Source organism: Tripterygium wilfordii, chromosome 15 (genome assembly GCF_013401445.1).
Source record: "Tripterygium wilfordii isolate XIE 37 chromosome 15, ASM1340144v1, whole genome shotgun sequence".
Taxonomy (NCBI): Eukaryota; Viridiplantae; Streptophyta; class Magnoliopsida; order Celastrales; family Celastraceae; genus Tripterygium; species Tripterygium wilfordii.
Genome location: NC_052246.1, coordinates 13502988 through 13521572, shown reverse-complemented (window position 1 = coordinate 13521572; position 18585 = coordinate 13502988). Strand labels below are relative to the sequence as shown.

Genomic DNA, 18585 nt, shown 5'->3' with positions numbered 1-18585 from the left:
AATTTCAAGAAAAAACAATATTCAACGAAGGGAATCACACTTTGATTTTGATTTTGATTTTGGTATAAGCCTTTTGGGTGGAGAGATTTGGACCTCAAAAATATTGTCTGGTTTGCATTCCACGCAAGTTCCAATTCTCTTCCTCTCACTAAAGTTTCAGGTTTTCCGTCTATTTAAATATTTCATAAGATGTTTAACTGAAAAGGTTTCTCAATTTCCCATTTTGCTGGATACCCATTAGAGCTCCGTTGGTGTTTACTAGTGGGCATCTTTAATTTTCGTTAATCAAACCCTCCAACAGATCAAAATAAATTAATTTTTCAGTTGGGTTTTGGTCAATTTCTTCAAGGGTTCTTGTTCCAGAAAGAATGGTGGGGGCTTTATCTGTGGTGAGTTCATCAATGGTGGATTCGCATACTAGTATGGCCGTGAAGAGCTGTGGAGAGTTGATTTCACAGAGGAGCTCAATAAAGAGGAAGAATTTGACAAGGCCTGGGTCATTGGAATTGGGAAGTTCTTTTCTGGATTCATGGAATGGTTGGAGGCTTTCGAGGAAAGTAGTTCAGGCCAATTGGAGTCCGAGAAGGCGGCGGAGAGATCGGAGGCTTATGGTGGCGAATGAGTTGGCAGGACAGTACGAGGAAAGTTTTGAGGACGTTAAATTGGTAAGAGAAATTTGATTTGTTCGTAATAGGTCATTAAGTAGATGTCATATGATTTGCTTGACAGGCTGAATATATGATCATTTTGGCTAAACATGAACTCAAGCTATGATGAGTGAGTTCAAGAATATGAAAATTGATTGGTTTATGTAGAATTTCAGTAAGTATCTTAGCAGAATATGGTGAAACTCTTGTAGAAGATCCACATTTTGTAGTCAGCCTTTTTCTGTGATGTTCAAGGTCTATTAGTTACATCGTTTGCTTGCTAGCATTAGCAGCGCACAAGAAGGCTTAAAGCGGACCATATATGGTTAGTGGCTATCTCCCACCACTTAAGTGCAAGAGTCTCCCTTTAGTGTGAGATTTGTTGGACAATGGAAGTGTATGGCCTTAAATTCGTGAGACTTTTTCCTGTAACTTTGTACAAAATTTGATGCTAGGGATTGCACAGTTTCGAAACACATCAACTAGGTACTCGTGGATCACCAGTTCTAGGCAGCCGAACGCGGCTGATTTCTCTGTTTTCGGAAATATATGAACCAGTATACTGTAAGTCATTAAGTCACTTGATACAGAGTGCTGACTGAGAATCTTATACAATCATCTCTTTTTCGATTTATGAATGAAAAGGATTGCATCAAGGAGTGGTGGTAAGCAACTTCTCGGTCATGAATTGTTCAAATAAATAGCCATTGTCCAATTTTGCAGGAGCACCTTACCATAGTTTTCCGTTCTTTAAATGTCGAAAGTATTTTAAAGCTTTGAATGTCGGGTAGTAGCCATCATCCTTTCTGGTATCCTTCATGCTTCTTTATATTGATGAAGTATTTCTGGCTGCAGCAAATCCTCAACTACTTCACATACAAAGCAGTAAGGACTGTTCTTAACCAGCTCTACGAGATGAATCCAACACAATACAGGTGGTTTTATGAGTAAGTGATAACAACTTTGTCCAATACGGGTATCTGTATTCTCTATGTTATTATCATCAAGATCAATGTTTTTGGCTTAGCTACCCCTAGTTAACAATTTAGTAGTGTGGACGACTCTTGAGTTATGATTGTATTGATTAGCGGGCGTCGATGTTTCTAGTTGAAAAGAGAAATGTGTAAGTACTTTTGTATGCTCTGAACTGTGGTGAAAAATACTGAGGTTGGAATGGTTGACATAAAAGCCATGTGAGGTATAGGTTTAGAACAAGAAACTTGGCCTAGTTACTGAAGAGAGTAAAATTAATGGTTGTACTTCTACTTCATGTAGGTTCTTATTTCTTATCTTTTTTTACACAGTTTTGTCGCAACAAACAAGCCTGGTGACGGGAAGGGTTTCATTCGTGCACTTGGGAAGGTACTTTTCTGAAATGTCCTGGATTTATTTGGTTACTTTGGAAAATGTAGAAACAGAGGAAAACTTGTTCCTATCAGCATGTTAAATGTTTAGAATTGCAGTCTGTACTCCATAAACATACCACGGCTTGTTTGCCAAGTTATGCATGAGTTCTCCAAAACCAAAGCCATGGCAGACACAGATGTTGACCTTTTTTGTCAAATTTTCTGACCAAGCAACCCCAATTCCTTTCGTCTCTTTAACCTTTTATTTGGGAAATTTCTGGTTTTAAGCAAAAGGGAAAACTGGGAAATGAGACTATTTTATCTTCAATGATGACAGGAGAAACATGAGCTTGCTGAGAGAGTGATGGTGACGCGGCTTCATTTGTATGGAAAGTGGGTTAAGGTAATGAATAGTTTTAAAATTTCCGATGCACAATTTTACTAACCGATGGATGGAATCAACACTACAATCCATTTTTTTCTTCTTTCTTGCCCATGATTGTGTTGCAGAAATGTAATCATGGCGAAATATACCAAGAGATCTCTGACGAGAACTTGGAGTTGATGCGCGAACGGCTCATTGAGACAGTGATATGGCCATCAGATGATTCAACCACAGAGAAGATTGGCTGAAGCATTCCAACCTGCAACTTCTTCTTTACCTGGACTTCCTTTTGTTCCACTTGCATCAGGTGTTTGGCATCAAATAACTTGGTTTTAGAGACAGTCTTCTTTATTATTTTTCACAAGCTAATAAGAATTCTCAAGCGTAGGTGTAATGTAAACTGTATATAGATACCCAACCTGTCATTATAGATATTTCAATTTGGAATGGAATTTTTGGCATAGCTCAGTGTAGGTTGATGAAATATGAGCTCCATAGCCATCAAACGTTTCATGACATGATCGAACTCTATACAAGCTGAAGAATCTCATCAGCAAATTACCTTATATTGAAATTTTATAGATTAACATTGTCTGTGAACTCAACTATATGGTCAATTCTGTAGTCTTTCAGATGAGCATGGTGCCAAACTATTAAACAGAAGTACGTTTGGATTCATAAGTCGTGATGGTCTTGCATGAATTGACAAAAATTGGATTGGGACCAGGCATTTGTGGCTTGATAAACCCACACCACAAGTGACTTCAAGTGAGCATTGAAGAGGAGCAGCCTTGTTCAGACTCAGGATCAAAAAAAATAGATGCATAGGAAATTAAGCCATGTAAATGACCAAATTGTCAATAGTCATGCCAAAGAGAACTAGGTTTACCAAAATTACTTGCCACATCCTCACCCAAGGAAGTTCAAAAAGTTACAATAAGTTGCATCTCAACATAAAAGGTTAACATCTCATATGGGTGGCAGTGTCTTGTACATCGATATAATCGCATGATAAACTAATGGTTTTTAAGCAGCTAATGGTACAAGAATGGCCTAATCAATACCCAAAAAAAAATACAGGATTCATGTATCTATGAAGTGGAATTCTTGAAGAGAAGCTACTTGCTGGCAGCCAGCATAACAAAGCTTCCAGAGCTGTTCTGACTGAACAACTGAAAGCAAGATGTGTTAACCTGCAAAAGAGAGGTAACAGTGAAAAACAAAGTGTGAGCTGGTTTGCAATATCCTTTATGTTTTCATTCAAAAAGCAAGAACGAAATCAATTATATTCAAAAGCAACTTCAAGGGGAATTACTTTCAACGTTGCAATATCCTTTATGTTTTCTTTCAAAAAGAAAATAATGTAGCCAAAGAGGATTAAGCAATTTTGCATGAATGCAGAACAACGCGATGGAAATTATACAATTATTCTCAAATACTGCTAAATTTGTATTGTAAACAACCCGATAAATTGTGCGCCAAAACTTCTACGATTTCATTATTATCACAGAAAAAAAATCAACAATATTGCACATGATTGAACAGTGAGATTAATCATATTTTAAGTATTTAATTGAAACACTCCAAATAAATCAATCTCATTTTGTAAGTAACAAAGGCAGGCTACTCATTGTCTAGTTATGTAACTGTAAATTAGAGCAAACCTTGGCTGAAGCATACAGTGCTGCAAGCTCCCAAGAAGCTCATCTTACAAATTAAGTACAGAGCGGAAGTCAAACTGCATCACGCCCAATGTTTGAACATAAACAATCATGTACCATCACCAAAGGCCATTGACTGTGTGAGCACCGTTCTCACACGAAGCTGCTTCAAATAAAATGATCATGCACCGCCACCAGCAAGGAGAAAAATGAATTATAACCACGCTACTAGTGACAAAACTACCTACCTTTACATCTTGGCAAGAATCATTAACCATGCTCTTTATTTGAGAAACTATGCCAGCATTCCGTAATTTGATAAGCCGGCCAAATGCACCAGGACTTGATGGAAAAGTGAGATTTACTATGGCCCAAACTGCAGCTGTCCGTAATCGGCTGTCATTACTACGCAAAAAGTTGATTATGAAACAATCTGCTTCCTTGTCCACTTGGGGAAGCAGTTTCTCTATTACCGCTTCTTTGTGAAACTCATTACCACTCGCAATATTGCTGAGCAGATACATTCCCTACATTTGAAGAGTTTGAGAGTCAATTGCAACATACAAACATTTAATCAATGACAACTCTTACGGCTGACGTCTTTCCCTATTCATATTTTTGTTGACTCTGCAGACTCCTAAGCACCGTGTCATCTCCAAAATCCTAGGAGGCTAGAATGCTGACATTGGCTTAAATGCAGAAGTCACAAGCCATCATCATGGGTGCCAACTGCCACCACGTGGCAAATAAATTTAATACTAGTGTCCTGAAATTATTAATAAATGCTTTCTAAAATGACAAAGATAAATTTCCTTCAGTCTCACAGATTACTTGTCTACATGATTTCCAAGCCAGATGCCACCAGTTCATTTATGTGGTATGCAGAGAGTTTGTCAAAAGATGTCAAATCTTAGCATGGGAGTCTATTTTATATCATAAATATTTGAATAAATGTACATCTTTGAATATCCAAAATACAGCATACAAATTCCAAGTCATGAGACGATAGGTTCTACGGGTAATTCTTCACATTTTTTTAATTATAAAAACACAATGAAAATTATGCTCACTGTTGTAACACAAGAAAAAGTAACGGTTTCAACTATAGAGCACTGAAATGAGAAGTTTCTTCTCGTAAGAAGGGTTTACGATGAAAGGAACTTGATTTTTTTGCTTTAGTCATAACTCACAACTTCTCCACAAAATTACAATACAATTTAACCCTCATTAGTTGTCCTCTGAGCGGTAACAGGGTAGTAAAATTATGAACTATGTTTTCATTGAAGCCATTATGAGCTATGTTTTTCAAAGTCGTCATGAAGTTTTCCTTTTCCCTTTTCTTTTAGTTACTCCTTTGCAGCCACCCCCAGTTCCCCTGGTAAAATCATCAGCTGAATCTCTAGCAAAGAAAACTCAAATCTTCACAGTACTAAAGAATGAACCTGATAAAGTGCAATAACTTTTTGATGCGTGTGTCTCATGTAGTCATGTAGGCATTTGGCAACTAGATATTACCTATTATGGTATTATGTTTCATAATCAAATGCATATGGTGCTCCATCCTACAGTGCCATGATATTTGATAACAGTTCCATATATTACTTCCTAGAGCTTCTCCCTGAAGAAGAACTCTTACCTGTATGCCAATTTCGGCTTTTGAAGCACTCTGTACTTGCCGCCCTACAGCATCTAAGATTACACCATCTTCAGCAAACACGAACTCAACAGAATTTACACATCCGTCAACAAGATTGCGAACTAAGGCAAGAGCTTGCTCTTGAACGAGTGGCTCAGGGTCTGGAGCAAATGCAATGGAGCAAAGAAGCATGTTCAATTAAACATTATTACCATAACTAAAAAGGGCTTGAACTGTCACAACGATCATTACCACAGATGAGGCTTGCTATTTCAGATGCTGAGAGCTCCAAAAAGATCCCTTCTTTACACTTGTCATCAGCCAGGAACATCATATTCCTCAAAGCCCACAAAGCATTTGACCTGACAGTTGACTCCATGGATTTTGATAACTGAACAAGCTGTTTTATGCCGCCACATTGTATAAAGGTTGACTTACGTGTCGCTAAATCGACCATTATGTTGCTAACAGCACCAAGAGCTGCAACCTGGCATGATAAATTTCTGATATAGTTTCATATACTCCATTCGAAAGACATAGTTTCATATATTACACACTTAATGAGTATTGACAAGGTAAAATGTGTTCAAACATGTCATGCACAATTACTCACCATGCACTTTTAGGAAATATTTCCAGTTAATATTAACCTTAATTGCAAACAGTGCAGCATGCCAAGCTGTTAGCACTCATTATCTTTATAGAAACTACCTATTATTTCACGCAATGATTTTCTTGAACAATGTGATAAAAGAAATAATTCCACCAATCACCATAAAAGTTTTTGGTTTCAGAGTGTCAATGAAGAAATTAAAGAGAAAAGGGTACCGACATCATCCATCGAAATCTTTTGTTTGCATTCAGCTTACTAGAAGTCTATGCAGCAATCCAACAATAAATTCTGAAGTAGAAAGTATAAACCACAAGACAGCAATCTCACATCCATAAATATTTGAGAGGTCTAGGGGGGCCTAATAATATTATTAACCTATATACCTAAATAGTTACTAATATTATTAACTTTTTAGAATTGAGCGTAGCCACTTTATTGTTTGAATTGCAACAGTGTCCAACATATATTTACGCAGACAATCTTGCTAGTTGCTACTGAAGGAAAAGGCAGAAGCAACCAATTTGCCCCCACATTGAAGAAAACTCTTGGAGGAACAAGATCAGCTATATTTTTTTTTTTCCATTTTTTTGGACGTTATTACGTTAAAGAGGGAAATATTCTAAAAGGCACCAACGGGATGCACCCAATTTAGAAAAAGGACATCAATCATCAAAGAAACTAGTGATCACATACCTGAACAGACACTGAAGAGTCATCTAAAAGCTGAACCAAGGGGATAATTATCTTCTCATTCATAAAGTAACCTGCACACAAATTCTGAATACCAGCTTATCAGCGAAAATATAAACATTGTTGAATCAGATTATAAATACAGTAACTTCATATTCAATTACAGACCTTGATTGAACGAGACACGTTTCTCAAGCAGATACAAGCTGCACTTCGTATATCAGCATTATCATTTGTCAGTGAATCAATTACCAACTCCAAAACCTATATTCATGTGAATACATAAGCAGTTACAAGTTGGTGGAATATAGAAACCATAATAACGTTGAACAGAGCAATTCAATTAAAAATAATGATAACGAAGCACGCAAAAAGCAACATGCTATTGGAAAACATACTTGCAATGATAGAAACCTAGACCTGCAGCTCTCCAACTTGGAGCATAGATTGCCCAGAGCCAGCAGTAATCCTTGTAGACGTTTGGAATGTAGTTGCTCTCCTTGCAAGAGGTTGAAAAGTTTATCAACAGCATTTGCCTCAAAAGCTAATTTCTGTAGATCCTCCTTTTGTGCAATTAAACTAGAAAAAGCAAAGGAAGCATCATCTCCAACCTGATCAGGAGTATCAAGAAGCTCAAGCAAAAGATTTACCAATCTGGTTTTGATCCCTACATCTTGCAGATAGCAAGGAGAAGTATTCCTTATGGAAATTAAGCATATGCAGGCTAATAACCTTGTTCGGGGATGCCTATCCTTGGTAAGTTCAGTTATAGAACTCAAAGGTCTACCGTTTTCAAGTCCCGCAAACTTCAATACAACATCAGGATTATCCTTGAAAAGCATAGCTAGAGACTCTAAACTGGCATCTCTTTGGCTCAGAGAACCTTCAAGAAGGCCAACAAGCTTCTCTAGAACCCCAGCATCACATAATGCCTTCTGCTCTGCAATGGACTGACAAGAGTGTGTGATGATACTTGCACCAAGTCCAGTAACATTTTCGCTCTCACTATGCAATAATGAAAGAAGGAATTCCATGTTTTTCTCTTGCAAGAAATCATATTTTGGTGCCAGATTTGACTGATAAATCATTTTTAAGGATCGCGCACCTGCATCAACCACCTAAATGACAAAAAAAATCCATCCAATAAACATTAAGATCAAGCATACGATAAAAAAAATCCTTTAACAACAAAAATTACATAAGGCAGAATAAAGTCAATACTCAACGCTATTTACATACAACTTCATTACATAACAGAATAGACAGTAAGTGAAAGGTCAAAATGTGTGGAGAAGCAAGAAAAGTAATAACCCATGGCGGATCTATTGAGGAATGAAAGTACACAAGTGCACTATATCTATGCCAAATACAACTCTTTGGCTTACTGAAGAAGCTGAATATCCATTCCTATGTTAACTAAAAGACGCATTAGTGCAAAGCATCCATAATTACGAGGTCGCATTAGAGAATTCAACTGAGCAGACGGTTTTCTTGTTAGTTCGCCTATTCTCTGGCCGACTTCCCAAAACTTGGGAATCAGAAGTAAATACATTTTTCTCCTCTCCTTTTCATCAAGATAACAATAGCCAACGCTAAAAACACGAAAGAAGCACACTAAAACGTACAGAATTGCCTTGAAATTAAGAAGTCATATAAACAAAGTTTCCTATCAAATTGGTTTCTTGGCCACGAAAGATAGAAAGTTCATGCACAAAGCCACAAACCGGCCGATCCATAAGATATTGCTTTCTGAATTGGACAAGAACAAAACGGTTTTTTCATAGAATGAGCAATTCCAGTACCTTGTCATCCCTATATCCGAGGAGCCGAACAAGTTGGGGGAAGGCGCTGGCATCAATAACAGCTCTGACTCCGGCGTCAAAGCCACAAGCAAAACTGCCAAGCACAGCAGCAGACTGAATGATAATGTCACGATTGCTATCGTTCTTGCTATAAATGTTGTCATCCGGTAATTCCACTTGTGCTCGGTAAAGGATACCGGAGACAGTGGGGACGGCACCGAGCTTGAGGAAATATAGCTTCTTGGTGCGGTTGCCGATGATCTGGTTCTTGATTTCGCGGAGTGCCTTAAACTTGATTTCGGGGTCCCCGGAGGCAAGACGGCTCATTAGCTCCCTGGAGCTGCCGCTGCTGCTGGTTACGGAGGTGGAGGTGGAGGTGGAGGTGGTTGGCATGGTGGCGGTCGCCGGGGGCGGTGGAAGGGTGAAGTGCAAGCTCCGCGAGGGGAGCCGGTGATGTAAAATGGGCGACGGAGATATTTGCGTTTCGTTTTTTTTATTAACTAATTATCGAAATTCGATTGGCAATTTTTTTTTTTTGACCCTTTTAGTCTTTTACGACATCAAATTACACGGATTTTTTTTTTCATTAATCGAAGAAAAGTTTTTTAACTAGTAACTTTAATAAATTATTAAGACCCGTGGATGCATGATAAATATATTACAAACATTATAATACCTCTATATAAGAACAAAAATGATATATAAAGATATAAAGTCGTATTAGTTACACATGTATCAAACTTATGATACATATATTAAAAATTTTGGGAAAATTATGAAGCGAAGATTGAGATTGACATCTAAGATATTCGAAAATCAATTAGGTTTTGTGCTGGAATGATCCACGATGGAGGCAATATTTTTATTAAGGTGTTTATAGGAAAACATAGACATAAAGAATAAAATTTCATTTAATATTTATAGACCAACAGAGAACATATAATAGGGTGCACAAAGAAATATTGTAGTGGATTTTAGAGAAGAGAATAATATCAGTTAGTTATATCATTATGATTAAAAAGATATGTATGAATGAGTCATAATTAGTGCTAGGACTAGTGGAAGAGTTATAAGGAAGTGTCCCATCACAAATGATTTGCACCTAGATCCGCGTTAAGCTTGTTCTTATTTGTTATACTTATTGATGAATTCATACCAAAGTATAATTATTTTTTTATTTTCTTTAGATGACATAGTTATAGTGGAAGAGCTATAAGGAAGTTATAATGCTTGTTCCTATTTGTATTGTTAATCTACAATTATATACAACTCATTTTGTTCAAAAAAAAAAAGAGGGTCCAATTATACAACATCCAGCATGATGATTCAGTGCATCCATGATGGACAGTTTCAACCTTTGAAGAAGATCAATGCAAACACTAAATAATAATAATAAAACCCTTAAGATTCAGTCTCACTCTCTTCAGCATGCAGTAAAAACCAAGACAAATCAGGAACATATCCAGCATCTTTGAGCAAGGTTGACAAAGAAGTTAAATTTGCATAAATCTTTTCAGACTGAGGGTGTGATGTATCTCCTGCAGTAAAAGAGTGAACCTGATCTCTAATCACAATCCAACTAATTCCAGGAGGCTTTCTTAAGCTTTTCTCTTTCAGCCATGTTCTTACTTTTCTGACCTCGGACCAGAGACCTGCTGCAGCATAGATGTTAGATAGCAAAATATAATTCCCAGCATTTAATGGTTCCAATTCGACAAGATTTTCAAAAACGGCTTTAGCTACTTCAGTGTTGGACTGAACTCGACAAGAACTGAGCAGAGCTCTCCACACTGTTGCATCTGGTTCAAAAGGCATCGATTTGATGAATTTGTTAGCTTCATCTAATCGGCCCTCCCGACCAAGAAGATCAACCACACAACCATAGTGAGCAAGCTCAGGGGTTACATTAAAATCTTGGACCATGGAATGAAAAAGCTGTAATCCTATATCTATCAACCCTGAATGGCGGCAGGCGGATAGAACAGATAGAAAAGTTACACCATTTGGTTGGAGACCATCTTCTAACATTTTGGAGAAAGCAAGAATAGCATCAGTTCCTCGACCATGCATACCATAGCCAGTTATCATGGCATTCCATGTAATGACATTTCTGCTTGGTGAAGTTCTAAAGATCGTTTCAGCACTTTTCATATTACCACACCTTGCATACATTGCGATAAAGGCATTTGCAAGTGAAAAATCAAAACCAAGAGAGGACTGCCTTCGTGTTATATATGCGTGCAGACATTGGCCTTGAGGCAAATTCGCAAGATGAGTACACGATGAGAGAACATTTATGATAGTCACCGCATTAGGTTCCACCTCTGAGATCATGCGATTGAAAAGTAACAGAGCTTCGTGCGCTTGGTTGTTTTTAATGTAACTAGCAATCAAAGCATTCCAGGATATCAAATCCCTGTTGGGACAGGCCTCAAACAGGTTCCTTGCTGCTACTTCATCACCACAATTCATGTACATTTCAGTGAGTGCAGTATTCAAAGATGTGTTCATTTGAATACCATGTTTTATCGCAAAGCCATGAATCGATCTGCCAATATTTAGACAAGTTTCATCCTTACAAGTAGCAAGGATAGATATCATTGTGTACGAGTTGGGTTTAGTTTCAGAATCTCGCATCATCCCCAGGAGTTCCCATGCTTCAGTTATCATATCATTAGAGGCCAATGTGGAGATCGACGTGTAATATGAAATCTCATCTACATTACTCATCTCAGCAAAGACCTTTTGAACAGATTCAACACAATTGAGTTCTGCATACACACCCAACAATGAATTTCCCAGAGAAACATCCAATTTCATCCCACTCTTCCTCGCATGAGCATGTAAGCTCTTAACCTTTTTCAAGCCATCAGCTAAAGCTGCACATAAGGACAGCATAATCACAATAGTTCTTTCATCTTCCTGGATGCCTTCTGCTCTCATTTCACAAAACAAACTAGTAGCTTCTTCGTAATAGCCAGAGTCATTATATGCAGCAATCATAGAATTCCACAAAGCAACATCATAAGCAGGGACGATATCAAATAACTTACTAGCTAATTCTAAACTTCCAATCTCACTATACATGTTAATTAATGCGTTCATTATGAACAAGTCATTTCCGTAAAAGTCACACTTAATTGCAATTTGATGGATTTGCATTGCCAATTCAAAAGATCCTATCTCAGCACAAGCCTGAACAACAGCTAAAATTGAAACAGAATCAAACTTAACACCATCCCTAAGCATTTCAAGAAAAAGATTCAATGCTTCTGATGAATCCCCAACTTCGACATATCCATTAATCATTGCATTCCAACTCACAATATTCCTCGCTAACATTGAATCAAACACTAGGCAAGATTTTCTCACATCAAATTGCAAATAAAACCCAATTAAAGCAGTACCCACATGAGGATCTGAATCAAACAATCTATTCCTAGTACAATAACCGTGTATCTCCTGACCCAATCTCAATTCGGAGACCTCTCTACACGCTAAAAGCAGCTGAACCACTGTCCTTGAATTGGGTTTCAAGCCTTTCCTTTGCATATCCAAAAACAAGACAATCGCCTCCTTATAGAACCCACAACTCACATACCCAGATATCATCGCGTTCCACGATACCAAATCTCTATCGCACATTTCGTCAAACAAGTGACGAGCTTCTTTTAGAAACCCGCATTTGCAGTAAAAATCCATAACAGCAGTTCCAACCCGGACATCTTCCATCGAAGGAGTACCTTTAATGGTAGAATGAATCCTCTTGCCCTTCTCCACAGCATTCAGCCTCGTACAGGCCTTGAAAACGAGAGGGAGAGTGGTGTTATCGGGTGGTATGCTGAGTGATTCCATTTGGGCATATGTGTAGAGAATTGCATGGTCGTCTTTGAGCTTCGTGTGGTGTTTGATGATTGAATTCCAGTCCTTTTTGAGATGTGTCTGATTGCGGAAGAAAGACTGCTTTTGGAGATTCGCTGGAAGAGGTATTTGCATCGTCAAGAGAAGGTACCAACTTCACAAATCACATTTTGCGGACGCGAGAGAGAGAGAGAGAGAGAGAGTGACAGGACTCGGGTGAGAGATGGATAGGATTGGCGCCATGTGTGGCCAGAAATGACCGTTAAGGGTCCCATTTTTAAAAATTCGTTTGTTTTTTATTCTAACAACTTGTTTGATTGGCGGATTTGGAGATGAAAATGAAAAGACGATACTTTCGAGGCATCCTCATTCATTGTCATTGGCAATGTTTGCACCATGCTGTCATAGTACTTTGATGAGATCCCACATCAATAAAGAAAGAAAGAAAGTAGCGACGATAGATAAGGAGTTCCCACAACATAACACATTATAATTATTTTTTTGGGCTTCAGAGAAAACGTTGGACCTGGAGAACAAATCCGTGAGGGCTTAGACCCATAGTGGACAATATCATACCGTTGTTGAATTTGTTGTGTCAAATCTATTCAGAATCCAACCCAATTTGTTAGAAGGTATAAAGACATCATATTTTATAATTATTTCACATTGTACGATAGATTTAAATTAAAAAATAATATTTTAATTTGAATATTCAAATTAAAAACTGTAGAAATGAAAAAAAATTTAAAAATTATTTTTATGTGATCATATTTAATCCATGAGAAATGAAATAATCTAAGCATGGCATATTTAAATTGTTGAAATTATGTATTTTCAAAATAATATTATACTCCCTCCATCCCATTTTAATTGTCCCCTTCAATTTTACACATAGTTTAATAAATTACATTACTCCCCTTCAATTTGACATTTATACCCTCATTTATAGAGGACAATTAAGATGTCAATGACTGTTTGGGAATTCACTCCATCAGCTTTTCAATTTAAAGGTAAGATGAGAAAAATGGATGAAATTAGTTTTAATTAATTGAAATGGACATGCATTTTGGAATTTTCAAAATAATATTATATGTATTTAGTTACAATTACGTCAAGTGAGGATTCCAATGATTCCTCTCTTTTTTGGGAGGATTATTCCTTGGAGAGGAATCTAGCTTTCCTTAGAATTTTAGATTGTAAAAATTTCACCAACCAAATATATGAAATATGAATCATTGACAAGAGAAAAACTGTTATTTCTAGAAAAATGGATTCCACAAACCAAACTGAATTGGGCAAGACAATCAAGGCCAAAATTTTCCGTTCTTGAACTTGACAATCGTACTTATCTTTACATTAGATTCTACTCTTAATTATGGGTCGTAAGGGAATGATGTTGGAATTTCCTAATCAATTTTTGAGCTCTACAATTATCTACAGATGCCTGTGTACATAATAATCTACCAATGCTAGCATAGTTGGCAAACTGTTGGAGCATAACAATCGAGGCCTTGGACATGATGCAAATGTTTTATTCTAACGATTATTTGTTGAGCATTTTTTTCATTCTCATATCAGCAAAATATATTGACATGGTGAAGGATGGAATTATTGGTCCCTTGAAAGTAATTAGAACTGCTTTGGTAGACGCTGCGAGGTGATCACGGTACCCTAATTGGGGGGCTTTATCTTCACACCATCAGAAGATGAAGGGGAGGCTCAAGGAGATCGAGGATGATGCCAGCGCAACAGAAATATTATAATTCCAGGATAACATTGCTTTGTTCATGCACAAGAAAAGAAAATGAATATGGCAACAATGAAGGCATCCAACTAGTAACCGTGCCATATATTAGAGGCAACTGCCTGCCTGCCAGGCCATGTCAAAATTTTAGGTACAAGCCCTATATATCATTTCTACCCAAAGTTCTCAGTAAAACCACAAAACGGCCATTGCTAATATAAATAATTGACAGCAAAAATTAACCAACCTGCAACTCAATGGAGAACAAGAGCAAGAAAATTGAAGTCAATTACTGAAAAGAAAAAATCAGTTAAGGACCACCCCTCACCCGTTCACCACAAGCCAATAACCTTCCACCAAAAGCCGCCAACTCCAAGCCAGATGATAATATTGACAACAGAGATGAGAAATCCATAGCCCCACCATGTTCCGAGGGGGACATAGCCAGCACCATAGAAGACAGGTGCTGATCCTATGCCATAATGGGTAAGGCCACCCATGAGGTTAGAAAGGAATGAGAGAACCATGGCCGCAAAGTATGGCGGAGTGCCCAGGGCACTGGCAACAGACAAGAAGGCCGTAAACATGGCACCAATATGAGCAGCGCCACTAGCGAAGAAATAGTGGGAGTAGAAGTATAGAAGAACCAAAATGCCAAATGATAGATGCCATGACAGACCCAAACCACCAACAAACTGTAAAAGAATCCAGAAAACAAGTTAGTAAATCATATTTTGACTATAGCTCTCAACAGAATTCAGAAATTTGGCAGTTTTGTCAAGATATACATTTGTTTCGCAAGGACAGAATCCATCTAAGATCCACATTAGAGATACAAGTAACCAATAATGAAGCAGTCAAGAGCAGTTATAGATTAATATATGTGTACTCAAGGCAACACTATGAAGAGTTTAGTGTCCATATATATATATAAAGAAGAGTTTAATGTCTATGCCTAGGTTGCCAATAAAATCAAATAAGCCAATATCCATAATGAAACATTGAGCCAGCTTGGAGAGATAATATATTTTCACGATTTTGGGCTTGATTTATATATTCCTCTATTTGAAAAGTTTATTAAAAGAACAAGCGGCAAGAACCACCAAAAGTCTTGAAAGCACTTATCATTGGCGTGACTATTTTATATGATAAATAATGACATCACGTGATTGCAATGAGGTAAAGTAAAACACACAATTTATTTGGGGTTATGAGATAAGCACAAACCTTCACTACAGTTTGGCTGAACCAAGAGATGAGACCATATTTGTTAAGATAGCCAGCCATAGCAATAAGCGCAGCAAACCATGTGAGAGTATCCCATGCAACGGATTCAGCTAAACACTCCTTCCATGTGACCACTCCAGTAATGAGGAGAATAGATAATCCAAGAATTGCAGCGGTAACAGCATCCACATTCAGCACCCCACCAAAAATCCAGAGCCCCACCTGTAAATGGAGAAGGAATTAGATGGAATGTTGACTTAAGAGATGTGCCACTGCCATAGACAGAGGTAGAGACACAGACAAACTTTAGGAGTTACAAAAACATTTCTAACAGTGCTGTCACACTGCATAATTACAATGCATGTAAGTATCTACTCCGACATTCCTCATAACAGTATGCATTGATTCTGAATGAAATGGAATCTGTTGAAACTGAAATAACTTCCGAGAGAACATGACAACAGCATTTTCTTTACAATGTCAAAAGCAAACAGAGTGACATAGTATTTAGTGTCTCCTGAGTCCTGACCCTAGAAAACCAATTTGATCTACAGTAACTACACCTTGTTTGATCTCTTCCAAAATCAAGATGCTCATTGGTGATATCACTTATCACGACTTGTATGGCACAAAAAAAAAAAAAACAAATTGGAAGAGAAGTAAGAACATATAAATCATTTTTTATCTACTAGCATAAATCGCAGGCAACAAAATTAAGAAAAAATTACTGTAAGAGTTGCAATGGTTTCTCACTTTAATGGTCTCAAAATGAATTTTCCCAGGCAGCCATTGGTTTCAGTCACAGGAAAGAGTTCTTTTTCAAGCTATGGTATGCCATTTTTCAAGCACATCTATGCAACAAGAAAAAATATAGTGTCTACGGTTGTCTATTACAAAACATTAAAAGCCAAATGGTTTCAAATATAAAAAGACATTTGAAATTAATCAAAATCAATGAAAATCCAATATTTACAGTTACAAAACAAAAAATGTAATACTATCTTAGTGCCCCGCTACGAATTCGGATATAATTGCAGAGACAGTCCCACTAGTACACCAAAGAAGTAGAAACCATTATCAGCAAGTACCCAAGGATGAAAACAAAAAACATGCAGATTCAAGCAGCATACGATTTTGATCAAAACCATTAACCAAGAATCGAAATTGGAGAAATTGAGTATAACATACCGTGAGCAGCAGAGTCCCTGCCATTATTATCTCGTTCTTGGACATTGGTCCCATCTTCTCCAACTTCTCCCTCGCCAACTTTGGCGCATCAGGGCTACTCTTCACAGTGGGTGGATAGATAAAGTATAAAAGTAATGGAACCACAATCAACGAAACCAATCCAGGCACAATTGCTGCTCTGGCCCAATCAGTCCACCCAATTGTCTGCTTGATTGTATTGAATGTCAAATTGGCGCTCAATGGGTTTGCCGCCATGGCTGTCAGGAACATTGAGGACGAGATCACAGAGGTCTGGAAGCACGTCAGCATCAGCCAAGACCCCAACTTCTTCTCAGTCCCATCTCCAGCATTGCTACCGCAAGCCACGCACAGCGACTTCACAAGCGGCAGGAAGATCCCTCCGGCACGAGCTGAGACTGAGGGAATCGCAGGAGCCAACAACGCCTCACTGAACACCAAACTGTAACCGAGCCCCAAAGATGAGCTGCCGAAGAGAGACACAAACTGGTACGCTATTCTATTCCCAAGTCCAGTCTTAATAAACCCTCGTGCGAAGAAGAAAGCGAGTGCGATCAGCCACGGAATTGGATCGCCGAAAGCGGAGAATGCGGCTGAAAAGGTGAGTGTCTTTGTGAGAACCGAGGCGCCGAGGCCCATGAGCGCGACTGCGCCGAGCGGCAGTGGCTGCGTGATTATCCCAACAATCGTGGCAAGGAAAATCGCCAATAGCTGCCAAGCGTTCCTCGAAACGCCGGAAGGAACAGGCACAAACCAGAGTATAATTCCCGTCGCAAGCGATGCAATCAGCGGCTTAATCGCCGCGCCCTGCCATGGCTCCTTCGCCGGAGCTACCGATGACGAGGACGCTGCCTTGACTACTAAGCTACTGCTATTGAGATCCTTTTCCTCTGTTTTTGTCAAAAACTGTGATGTATTTGCGCCTTTCTGTGTATAATTAAAGGGACGGGCATTACCGGTGACGATTCTAGGCACATCAGGGCGTGAGTCACAGCACCGAAATGGTGCGGATCTGAGGCGAGAGGCTAGGCGTGGTTTGAGCGAAGGACGAGAGCGGAGGCGGAGAGGGAGAGAGGAGGAGAGTGCAAGTGACGCCGCCATTGGCGTTTGGTGTGGCGTTCACGGTGACGAAAGCAAGCTCTGTTTATAGAGAGATTAGGGGATTTGCACCGTTGGATCTAGATCCAATGGTGGAGTTAGCATTTGGAATGTAAGGCTGTGGTTTGTGATTTTCAGAGTCTGCACATGGTCAACGCCTTTGATTGCTCCGCCTCTCAGACTATTTACCGGCCAGGTGGATTGTTATGATGCTAACGTCAGCTGATTTTTACTCGATGTTGCCTCATACTTTTTGAGTGACGTGGACTAGTTGGAAGAATGAAAATACTGTGTACACGTGTCGTGATATAAGTGGAGATTGAGATGTAACCAGAAAGCGATTCTGCTCTGTGTAGTGTTTGCTGCCTATCTTGGATGAAAACGATTGGGCAATAAAGTTGAGGCCAGAAGAAGTGTTGAATGTAGAAGCGCAGTGTTGGGCTCTGATACTGTCGGGGCCGGGGGGGGGGAAGTGAAATGACAATAATAGGCTTCAGCAAATGTGAACCACATAAATGCACGTGCGCTGTAAACACAGGCAAGTTGGATTTTGTCATTTGATACTCTTCTGCCAAAAAATAGTGCAACGACGAGGAGAGTCCATGTTCCTCAGATTCAGATCAGATCCCGCAGCTTCAGAGCTTCAAAGGGTGGTTTCTGTAGCCTGAT

The 18585-nt window shown here is 38.6% G+C and overlaps 4 protein-coding genes across 6 annotated transcripts; 1 reads left to right on the top strand and 3 right to left on the bottom strand.

Moving 5' to 3' along the window:
• The first annotated feature begins 43 nt into the window (after positions 1–43).
• On the top strand, positions 44–2873 carry LOC120016388 (chaperonin-like RbcX protein 2, chloroplastic). The gene is made up of 5 exons (XM_038869127.1): positions 44–665; positions 1503–1594; positions 1952–2009; positions 2331–2396; positions 2504–2873. The coding sequence occupies exons 1-5, from the start codon at positions 369–371 to the stop codon at positions 2624–2626; spliced, it is 636 nt and encodes a 211-aa protein (XP_038725055.1). The 5' UTR covers positions 44–368; the 3' UTR covers positions 2627–2873.
• Positions 2874–3220: 347 nt separating this feature from the next.
• LOC119980007 (armadillo repeat-containing protein 8) lies at positions 3221–9296 on the bottom strand. 3 transcript variants are annotated; one of them, XM_038822647.1, is made up of 10 exons: positions 8781–9294; positions 7711–8096; positions 7377–7557; positions 7147–7242; positions 6982–7065; positions 5928–6162; positions 5676–5836; positions 4288–4566; positions 4043–4202; positions 3221–3571 (listed from the first exon to the last, which is right to left on the bottom strand). In XM_038822647.1, the coding sequence occupies exons 1-9, from the start codon at positions 9171–9173 to the stop codon at positions 4149–4151; spliced, it is 1869 nt and encodes a 622-aa protein (XP_038678575.1). In that variant the 5' UTR covers positions 9174–9294; the 3' UTR covers positions 3221–3571; positions 4043–4148. The 3 variants fall into 3 exon arrangements, with proteins under 3 accessions (XP_038678575.1, XP_038678574.1, XP_038678576.1); XM_038822646.1 differs by having other exon boundaries at positions 7377–8096; XM_038822648.1 differs by lacking the exons at positions 3221–3571; positions 4043–4202; positions 4288–4566 and adding an exon at positions 4573–4768 and having other exon boundaries at positions 7377–8096; positions 8781–9296.
• An 805-nt stretch (positions 9297–10101) lies between these two features.
• LOC120016527 (putative pentatricopeptide repeat-containing protein At3g01580) lies at positions 10102–12837 on the bottom strand. Its single transcript, XM_038869342.1, has one exon. It carries the CDS (start codon positions 12774–12776, stop codon positions 10182–10184), a length of 2595 nt encoding a protein of 864 aa, XP_038725270.1. The 5' UTR covers positions 12777–12837; the 3' UTR covers positions 10102–10181.
• A 1624-nt stretch (positions 12838–14461) lies between these two features.
• LOC120017291 (dicarboxylate transporter 1, chloroplastic-like) lies at positions 14462–18068 on the bottom strand. Its single transcript, XM_038870472.1, has 3 exons — positions 16801–18068; positions 15613–15834; positions 14462–15080 (listed from the first exon to the last, which is right to left on the bottom strand). Exons 1-3 carry the CDS (start codon positions 17917–17919, stop codon positions 14718–14720), a joined length of 1704 nt encoding a protein of 567 aa, XP_038726400.1. The 5' UTR covers positions 17920–18068; the 3' UTR covers positions 14462–14717.
• Between the last annotated feature and the right edge of the window lie 517 nt (positions 18069–18585).

Coding starts and splice junctions, on each gene's coding strand:
- LOC120016388 (XM_038869127.1), top strand. CDS start 369: ATGGTGGGGGCTTTATCTGTGGTGAGTTCATCAATGGTGGATTCGCAT. Junction 666..1,502: donor GTTTTGAGGACGTTAAATTG/GTAAGAGAAATT, acceptor TTCTGGCTGCAG/CAAATCCTCAACTACTTCAC. Junction 2,397..2,503: donor TGTATGGAAAGTGGGTTAAG/GTAATGAATAGT, acceptor ATTGTGTTGCAG/AAATGTAATCATGGCGAAAT.
- LOC120016527 (XM_038869342.1), bottom strand. CDS start 12,776: ATGCAAATACCTCTTCCAGCGAATCTCCAAAAGCAGTCTTTCTTCCGC.
- LOC120017291 (XM_038870472.1), bottom strand. CDS start 17,919: ATGGCGGCGTCACTTGCACTCTCCTCCTCTCTCCCTCTCCGCCTCCGC. Junction 15,835..16,800: donor CAGGGACTCTGCTGCTCACG/GTATGTTATACT, acceptor CTCCATTTACAG/GTGGGGCTCTGGATTTTTGG. Junction 15,081..15,612: donor TCAGCCAAACTGTAGTGAAG/GTTTGTGCTTAT, acceptor ATTCTTTTACAG/TTTGTTGGTGGTTTGGGTCT.
- LOC119980007 (XM_038822646.1), bottom strand. CDS start 9,173: ATGCCAACCACCTCCACCTCCACCTCCACCTCCGTAACCAGCAGCAGC. Junction 7,243..7,376: donor CTAGGTTTCTATCATTGCAA/GTATGTTTTCCA, acceptor ACATGAATATAG/GTTTTGGAGTTGGTAATTGA. Junction 5,837..5,927: donor AATAGCAAGCCTCATCTGTG/GTAATGATCGTT, acceptor CATTTGCTCCAG/ACCCTGAGCCACTCGTTCAA.